At 60.2% G+C, this 9,591-nt stretch overlaps 1 protein-coding gene across 1 annotated transcript in view; it reads left to right on the top strand.

Moving 5' to 3' along the window:
- ITGA11 (integrin subunit alpha 11) overlaps window positions 1-9,591 on the top strand; it is a 42,191-nt gene that overhangs the window by 1,139 nt on the left and 31,461 nt on the right. The window contains exon 2 of the mRNA XM_085301494.1: window positions 3,770-3,881. Within this exon, the coding sequence (XP_085157620.1) occupies window positions 3,770-3,881 (112 nt within the window). The remainder of the gene's footprint in view (window positions 1-3,769; window positions 3,882-9,591) is intronic.

The following is a 9,591-nucleotide window of genomic DNA, read 5'->3' as shown; positions in this document are numbered from 1 at the left end:
CCGGCCCGGCCCGGCCCGTCCCGGCGCCGCGGCGGTGCCTGCTCCGAGGGGAATCCCTCCCCGGAGCGGTTCCCGGAGCGCCGCGCCATCCTCTGCGCCGCCGGCTCGTTAAAGCGCGGCGCGTCAGGATCAACGCCCAGCGCTGCCGGCGGAGCCCGGCAGGAACCGCTGCGGCTCGGCCGCTGTTTTTCTCGGTTCGCGTGTTTTTCCGGAGCGGGCGGCTGCCTCGTCCCCCCGCGGCCGTGCCCCGCGCCGGGCACAGCGGCAACGGGAGCCGCGGCCACCCGCCGCCGCTGCCGGTGTTTCAGCACGGTCCTTAGCGCTGTTAAACGCGGCCCCGTGTTGTAAAAGCAGCAAAACAGCTTTTTGGGGACAGAAAGCCGGGATTATGGAAGCACAAGGCGCTTCTGTAGCCAGCGCTCGGCGGCTGTTTGTTGAAGATTTTGTGGGTAACCGGGAATGCTGCCGAACACGGGCTCGTGATGACGGGTCTCACAGTCATCCGCGGTATTCCCTGGTTTTCGGTCTGCAGCTGTATCCGAGCGGTTCCTAGCGCTGGCCGCAGGCACAGGCTGGGCGACAGCAACCCGGAGGGGAGTTTGGCGCTTTCAGCATTTCGCTGCGCAAAGCGGGGTTGACGGAGCTTGGAGCTGGCACAAGAGCATCTGCTCCGACCGGCTCCTCCTGGGCCTTGCTCGCTCTTGCCCGGGCACCCTCTAGGAAGCTCAAGGGCTTTCTAGTTAAGCCAAATATTTCAGTCCTCCAAAAGAAAAAAAAAAACAACACTGTGCATCGCAGACGGGGTCCAGAGGGGCGCCCGGTGCCGCCGAAGCCCGGCRCCCGGAGCGGGGCGAGGTGCAAGCGGGCGCCGCCGGGCCGGTTCCCGCGCGCGGGCTGCGGCGATCGGAGAGGCAAGGGGAGCGAAAACAGCGGCGCGGAGCTTTAGAGCGTGCCGCCTGCCGCCGGCGCCGCTCCGGGTTTTTGACAGACGGGAGCTTTCCGCCCGGCCCGCGCTGCCGGGCTCCCGGGGCCGTGGGCAGGGCTGCGCCGGCCCCCGGGCGAGCTGCCCCGCGCGTCGCGCTGCCCTCGGCCCGCGCCGGGCGGCCCCGAGCGCCGGGCCCCGGCCCTGCCTTGGCTCTTCCTCTCTCGAGAAACTCTGTCCCGAGCTGTGGGAGTGCCCCAGGCCAGCGAAACGGCTCGCGTCTGCAAAATGGTATTTTTTCCTCATCTAGAAGTGAAAAAAAAAAAAAAAATCTTCCAGCAGCAAAACCGCCTGGCTTGGGTCTCCTCAAGCTGCCGAGGCTCGGAGGCAACGACCACGCGCCGAAGCCCCCCCGACCCGGGGCGAGCTCGGGGCGCGCGACCCCGGCAGCCAAGGCAGCCCCGAGCCCCGGCTTCCCCGGGGGTCCCTGTGCCAGCGGCGGGCGAGGGACGTGCTCGGCCCCAAGGAGCGGCGGGGCCGGGGCGGGTGTTTGCCCGTCGCCTGCCGCCGGCTCTGCTCCCGCGAGCTGCTCGTCGGGGATGGAGGGGCCGGAGGGGCCGGAGGGGCCGGAGCGCCGCGGGGGGAGGCGGCAGCAGCGCAGCCCCCTCCGGCTGGTCTGGCCCCCTGCGCTCTTGCACCGAGAGCTTATTTTTATTCTTTTGGCAGGAAAGGTAGCTTTTATTCCCAATATTGTTTCCCAAACACTTTTTTTTTTCTTATTTTTCTTTTCAATATTTGACCTGACAAGAATCAAAAGTTTGGACCYGGCAAAAGCTCCAGTTCCGAAAGGAGATATTTGAGGCTTCCTGTCTTGGCAGGATCGCAAGCAAAACATGTGGGTTTGGGTCACTTATTTATGACGGTGATGTCACTCCTGACAAGAAAATGGGACTTGGTTCTTCGGGTTGCTAAATCTCCTTGACAACCTTTCAAAAGCCTCTGATTAATTTAATCCAGTTTAAATACTCTCAGATTTTTCCTTCTGCCTCGAATGCACCCACATCTGTCTGCTGTCCGAGATTCCTCCCCTCCCGTAYGCACAGTCCCTCGATTTTGCCATCCACACTTTCCAGCTTTCTTCCAGCTCCCTGCGGTTTTCCACCTCGCCAGCAGCCCCTCGAGGGCGGTGGCGGCCGCCTGCCTGGAGCGGGACGGGGGTACGGGGGTCCCGTGCTCCGGCGGGATCGCCCCGCGCCTGCCCCCTTCCTTYGGGGTTTTTTTTTACTCCCTATCTGTAGCGAAACACCATCAAACCACGGCTGTGCGTGCGGGAAATAGCTTTTCCTAGAGATGAAGCTTGCAATTTTGTATGATTTTTGAAATCTCCCCCCACACACACACCCCCCGGAGCCGGACCCTCGAGCCGGGACCTGCCCGCTTGATTTCCCCCCCCAAAACACCGCGGGCAGCTCCGAGGCTCCCGCCGCTTGCGTACGTGGGCGGCAGCCCGCCGCTCTTGGGCTCGTTCCCGTGCACATCAGAATTAATTCTGCTTTCCCCGGAAGACAGCGGAGGGGCACGGCGGCGAGCGGCAGCCGGACGCGTCCCAGCTCCGCGGGCTCTCCCCGCTCGTCGCCCTTCCTTGGGACGGCCGGTCTGGGCAGCGGGGCCCTGATTTCCCCAGCGGGTAATGGTTAAGATGAAGCAGTTTTTAATATGTTTTTAATGTTAAATAAGGTCAACCTACCACGCAATACATTAGATCTGATCTTCTTTATTTTTTTAATTCCTGCTTTCTAGAGTTTCTCCGTGCAGGATTTTAGAGGTCCTTACCTGGGCTTCTCGGCCGGGAAGCTGGCGCTGCAGCTCCGCGGGTCCCTCGCTCCGACTGCAGACGCTCACAGCTATTCCCAGCGCCGCTGCCTACGAGGACAACTTCCCGTCCTCGGCCTTTTTGCCTGGGAAGCGACATTCCCAGCCTCTCCTGGCGACAACCCCCTCTTGCACCCCTATAAACACCAAGCACGATCCCTTGGAGCGTACTTTCCGGCCGCCTTCGCTAGCGGTGCTGGAGGCCTTTGCCCGTAAGAGCAGGAGACCCGCAGCAGCCGCCCTCTGCCCGCGGGCGAGCGAAAGCCGGGACGCGCCGGCTGTCGCCTCTGCTTCCCCTCGCCCAGCGGAGCCAGAGCCCCACGGCCTGGATAAACGCTCTTCCCGCGGGACGGCCTCCAAGCCCAGGAGCTTTTCCACCGGGGAGGCTGGGGAGCAACCTGGGGGCCATCAAAATTCCCGCGCTGGGTCGAGGCAGCAGGAGCAGCGGGAAATCTCTGCCTCTTCCGCTCCGTTTGCGTGCCCGGCCGCGGCGACGAGGCCCTATAGAAACCCTATAGCGAGCCTCGCCGCTCCGACCGCGCTGAGCTGCCTCCGTCGGCAGCACCGGATGCGGTGGCGTAGGGGAAGAAAAGTGTTTCTTTTCTCCTAAAACAGCAGAGTGTTTTTGCTCCCTGGCAGCAGGTCAGCACCTGAAGGGTGAAGGCTCTTTGCAGGCCCCAGCTGGGCTGGAGGAGGAGGAAAGGTCCTCACCGGCACAGCTGTGGCCTCTAAGCCCTAAATGACCCAGCTCAAAACCAGCAGCTCCCAGGGTGGCTCAGCACCTGGGGGGGGCTGCAGGTGAGCTGGTCTTGGTGTGGCTCCTCTCCCCAGGCTGGGGTGAAGGTGCGATGGGGGGTGGAAACACCTCATGATTTACCCAGGTCTCATCTGGGATGTGCTCTGCGTTTGGGGGAACGGCATCCTCCTACCAACATGGTGCCTTGACTGATGGGGTCCCTTTTCTCCTCTCCTCAGGGTTCAGTGATGCCTTCAACATTGACACCAAGAGGCCCAAAATCATAGCAGGCTCTAAGGAAGCGTATTTTGGCTACACAGTGCAGCAGCATGACATTGGGGGCAAGAAATGGTAAGTGAGCTCTGTGCTGGTCTCTGGAGAAGAGATGGGTCTAAAGCAACCCCTGCAAGGTGCCAGAGGCTTCCTTCTGCTCTCTCCCACTGCTGGCTTGGGGCGGGCTGTGTCTGAGCTTCCCTGTGCTGGAAGAAACCAAGAGTCTGCTCTGGGTGATGCTGGTGCCAAGCCCAAGCCAGAGCATGGAAAGCAGCTTTGCACCAGATGAGGAAAATGCCTTCTGCCTGTCAAAAAGAAGAACTTAGAGTGAGGGCTGATGGTACGTGCAGTCTGCGCCCGCTGCAGGGGTGTGGAGGGGAAGGGGCAGCACTGGGCTGCCGGGTGAGCTCGGTTGGGGTCCTGTGCCATGAAACAGGGCTGCTGGAGGTGCAGGAGGAAGCTTTTGGCTGGCTTCCACATCTTGATGGCAAAGGTGGTGTGGCACGTGGGGCCAAGGTGACCTCYGGCAGCAGGTGGAGAGAGCTTGTGGTGTTTCTGCCATGGAAAGTGCCTTTCCCCCCTCCATGGCCCTTGGTGGCAGGTGAGCCCTGGCACTGCCTGCTGCCACGCTGCAGCAGCCCTCGGCACGTGCTGCTGGGCCGGGGCAGGTGCTGGCGGCAGGGGGGTGATTTCACTTCGGCAGGTTCACAATTCCCTGGGGCTGCTCTGACTCCAAAACTCAGTGGAAACCCATTTGATTTTTGGGTCAAGGCCATTCCATTTTATATAGTTTTCAAAGAGCTGAGGTCTGCAGAAGTGATCAAATCTGCCTGCGTTTGTTAGTAATGCGAGATGAAACTTGGATGGATTTCACTCGGGTTTTGGGTTTCATGACAGACGTTTTGCTCCTAGCCAGGGACTATCCACAGCTGGGAAAGGAGAGGAGCCGGTGCTAAGTAGCCACTTGGCAGATGTTGGAGGAGACACTTAATGTGCTCCAGAATCCATCTAGATGTTACAGTGATGAGGGCAACCCAGAAGCACGTGAAGCTCCCTGCAACTGCAGAACGCAGTGCTCTGGGGTCAGCAGCCAGGCTTCAAGCAGCAAGCAAACACTTTATGCGAGCTGATGCTTCTGAAATTCAAAATAAGGCTGGTTTGTAATGAGCGTGAGCTTGGCTGGCAACGGAGGGCAGCGCGGCGGGAGGCTGGTGGAGCAGAGCCCGTCCCGCTGTCCTCGTGCTGAGCCCGCAGCTTGGCGCGGGCTGCGGGGAGGGTTGGATTTAACCTTGGGTTCCCCAGTTCTTGCCACCACTGCCTCAAGCGTCCTCAGTCCCCGTTTCCCCTCTCTCTGCTGCGGCTCGGAGCCGTCTGCCCAGGCACACCGTCCCGCGGTGCGTGGTGAGCCYCGCTGCTGGCTCTGCGCCCCGGGCGGGCGCTGCAAGGCCACGAGCGTTACGTGCTCTTTCCAAATCGTACTGTGGATTGAGTTAGTTACAGGCAGTGCCGCTGGTAGCAGTTATAAATGGTGATGGTAATGCTGCATCCGCGAGTGCCCAGAGCTCTGAGCTGGTGCGAAGGAGGTGATCCGGGTCTGGCACCAGGCGGTGATCCCCACGGGATATTTGCAATCAAACGTGCGCTGCTGTTCCTGCTCCTTGCGYTGTGGTTGCCCTCCGCTGCCCAGCGGGGATGCCAGTTGATGTTGCCGCCGTGTTGAGTGGCGGAGCGATGCCCCGCTCTCCTGCGGGGTCCCGTGCTCCCCGCGAAGGAGGGCAGGGGTGCTCACGGCTCCGGCTGCGCGGCCGCACCGAGCTCAGCGCTTCCAGGACCGCGGGAGCCGCCTCGGCCCCAGAGCAGGACAGGCCCTGAGCAGGGGCTTCAGCATCCAGGTTCCTCCTGCTTCTGCTTGCTTTTGGCCTCGCAGTGCGTGACCCGAGCGGACGTCCCCTCCGGGCCTCCCCTCGGAGGCTCAAAGCCCTTGTGTCCGCGTGCTGGTGACCAGCTTAACCTTCAGTTAAAGAGCTCGCACGTGCATAAAGCTGCTCGCAGCCCGTGGAAGGCCAATGCAAGCAGGGGTGCATGCAGATGTTGGGGTGCTGCCAGCTGTCCTGCATGCTGCTATCGATAAGCAAAATGCTAAAAACCCTTGTGGCTCAGGGAGCAGAGACATCGCTGGAGAACCTGCTAAATCAACACAAACCGTTACCCTGCTTCCCTGTGACTCAGGCATTTAAAATTGGACGGGGAGAGGAATAACCACGCTTGCCAAGTGCCCTGCAATTAGGGGTTTCGGGGACGTTTTGGGCGGTTTGCACCGAAGGGCGCAGTCAGCAGATCCTCCCTGTGATTCACTGCTGCCCGTGTGTGCGGGCGTCAGGCCGGGAGCGCGTCCCGGCCGGGGGTTTCTGGCACCGCGGCTGCCGGGGATGTCCTCGCTGGGTACATCCATGCATCTCTGGGCAGCTTCGCAAATACCGTCGGGAACCTCTCTCTGGAGCGAAGCTGCTGGGCAGCGACCCGGGCCAGGTTCCTCCGGGGATCCTTTTGGTCCTTGCTGCCTGCAGACCTGCATCACGCAGCAGTTCCCCGATCGGGCGGCTTGTGCTTAATAGTCAGTCGCCAGATACCCCTGATATGAAAGGGGAACGTCTGCCCTTGCTTTACTTGAGGACATGGATATTTACTCTCTTAAAAAAAAAAAAAAAAAGAAAAAAAAAAGAAAAAATCCTTTTGGAGGGTTAAAAGGTGTTGGGCAGTCTGACAGCCCAACTGCTCGTGGCCAAAGGCAATGAAGTCAGGAGTAGATGTGACTGTCAACAGTTTGATTTGCACCGAAAACCGAAGTCCCTGCTACGCCTCCCGCCCGAGGCACGGGTGGAGCTGGCCCTTGCCTTGCTGGCAGCAGAGCTGCTCCAGCCTTGGATGGAAACGGCGCAGTTCCGCTCGAGCCTTCGAGCCCGGACCAGGGTGGGTGCGAGATCCCGGAAACACGCGGTTTCCAGCGCAGCGCCTTCGCTTTGCGGCCGGCGGGGACCTCTGCGAACCGGGCGGTTGGGAAGGGGTGGCCGGGGCGGCTCGGCTCGTGCCGGAGCGCTGCCCCGCCGCAAGGCGCAGTCTGGCCGAGCTGGAGCGCTTCGAGCGGGACCCTGGGGGCGGCGTGATGGGGACCGCGCTCTCCGGGCTCCTCTTCTGCACCGGTCTCTGCTCTGAAAGATCTTGTACCAGGAATTGATCCAAACCCCCAGAAATCTGATGGTGTTTGCCTGGTCCCTGCGAGGACCTGGCGTGCACGAAGAGGCAGCTGAGGGTCAGGGCTAAGCCCTGCTGTGGAAGGTTGCAGATCCCCAAAGCGGACAAGGAGCAGGAACCGAGCGTCCCTGCCCGCCTCCGCTCTTGTAAAATGTGGCTGTTCTTAATATTTCCCTTCATCCTGTACGTGTCACAGGTTCTCCCCTTGGAAGGGAGCAGCGTAGCCGAGGGGCACGCCGGAGCGCTGCTGCAGCGCCGTGCACCCCCGTGCCATGGGGCTGGCGCGGGGCCGCTTCCCCCGGGAGGCGGCGGAGGGAGGGTCCCGCTTCCTTTCTGAGGCGGGATGCTGGGTTTGAAGACCACGTCTGGCTCATCTTTGGCTCTTCTCGCATCTCTCCTGCCAACATCAGCCTAGACGTTGCTGTAGATTTCTCTTCCCTCTCTCTTTGTATGGAAAGAGGTTCTCTACACAAAATAAATGCATGCACGTACGTAAAGATGATACGCATTCACGTAGGCAATTATACGGTATAAAATGTCTATTAAATATATGTACATGTTCAAAACATAAAGCCACTATGACTCACTTTGGTTAGAGGATAAATGACCGAACAAGCAAAACGTCTATAGCGTAAACCCGAGGGCCGGGGGGAGAGAGCGGCTCGGCCGCGCGGCAGCGGCTGCAGCGCGTCGGCCCGTCCCGGGGCTCGCGAGCCCGCGGAAACGGGAACGACGGGGTGAAACCGCAGCTCGCTGGTAAGGCAGAAGCCAGGAAAGGCATCCTTGAATATCGGCCCAAAACGTCCGGCAAAGCCCGCCGCAGAGCGAGGGAGCGCCGAGGCGCTAAAGGGTTATCTGGGAAACGCGGCTCCCGTCGGAGCGGTCGTCGCGAGAGCCAAGCGCCGAATGTGGAATCCGAGCGCTCTGGCACCCGTGCTCGCGTCTGAGCCTTTTAATGCTGCTTTTGGCCAGAATAGATGGCTTTAGAAGGATTTCAAAGCAGCACATTTTGTGTGTGTGTGTATATATATGCTATATATATAGAGCATATTTGTGTGTGCATATACACAAACTTGTAGGTATATACTTAGCTGTGACTATTTTCCCTTTGCTAACCTTTAGCAGAGGGAGCCAGACAGTTTGCACAAGGGGCTATAACTGCAGCCCTGATAGTGGAAAATCTGGAAGGAAAGAATTCAGATTGCTGAACTCCAGGGGAAAAACACTGGGATGTATATTCTGCTCCAAAGGATTCGTGGGGTCGCTTTCTCTGTTTGCTCTCTCCTGGTCGGCTGGCGACTCTCAGCGCTTTTCTCAACGCTTTTTCATTAAGCTCGTGGTGCAATCTCCACTTTCTGCAAATATGCAAGTGGAAAAAATGGGAATGGAAGTTGCTATAATGAGCAGTGCAGCAGCAATAACTCAGGGGCTGCTTTAATCCAGAGCGTTCCCAGTGCAGGCAGGGCACGCGGAGCCTGGCACCGAGGTCTGAATGTCCCAAAATACTCAGCATCTGGTGATGGCTTGAAGCCTGGGGAGAAATTGGAGCTTCCCAGGTGTCTGCAGCTGGGATGAAGTGGCTGCACAGGGGTTTTAGTTAAAGGAGATGGAGTTATTTTAAGGGCAGCAGCAATCGAGTTGTCTCGAAGGGGTGGCTTGGCCTGGAGCGGCCCTCCCCCGTCCCAAGCCACGTTTTGGCCCATGCAACATTTTAGGGGTATTTTAGGTGTGAATTGCTGGTAGCTGCAGGTGGATTTGTCTGGGCAAGATCAGCACGTTCAGGCATGCCAAACCGCTCCTCAAATCGGGATGCTGCCCGGACCGCGCACGGTCCGGCCGAGCCCCACGGCCCCGGCACGCCCGCAGGCGTCTGCGCTGCGTGTGACTTGAATCACTTTGAGCTTTTGGGGGGGAAATGTTCCTGAAGGTCCAGGATCGGGGGCAGAAGGGAAGAAGCGCCGTCGCCCTGCTCCCYGGCTGCTTCTCTTGCTCGTGCTCTGTCGCTGCGCTCTCGCTGCTCTGCGCCTTCGGCAGCGAGACCCCCGCCAGGCACGGCGTGCAAGCCCCTGCTCCCGGCCGGGCATGCTACCCACGGCTCTGGGCTTTCCCGTGCTGCCTGAACACCGGCCTGTTCCCGAAATAAAATATTTAGGGATGGGAAAGGTGAACGGGGCTGGGGGGGGGGGTGCCGCAGCGGCAGGAGCCCCCTGCGCAATGTGCCTGGCATGCAACTGCCCTGCTCTTTGCCCCGCACCAGCTTGCATCTGGGGATTGAAAACTTCCAGCTGTGCAAAAACCTGAAGCTTCGGAAGAATTGGCTGTGGAAGGAAAACCCTGGGAATAAACATCCGTTAGACTTCAGAAGCCATAAAAATAATAAATATCGCATTCCCGGGCTGGCGGGGGCAAGCGCCGTGCTCCCGGCGAGCTGGCATCGCTCGGGGAGCGTTGGCCCGGGCGGGCTGCGCCGGGGCAGCGCTCGGCGCGGTGGCCGATCCCGAGCCGCCCTCTCGCTCCGGCCCGCGCTGGCCTCCCG

Source organism: Rhea americana, unplaced genomic scaffold, assembly GCF_003343005.1.
Source record: "Rhea americana isolate MKP2758 unplaced genomic scaffold, rheAme1 scaffold_178, whole genome shotgun sequence".
Classification (NCBI taxonomy): Eukaryota; Metazoa; Chordata; class Aves; order Rheiformes; family Rheidae; genus Rhea; species Rhea americana.
Note: the sequence above shows the minus strand (reverse complement) of the source record. Positions and strands in the feature narration are given on the sequence as shown.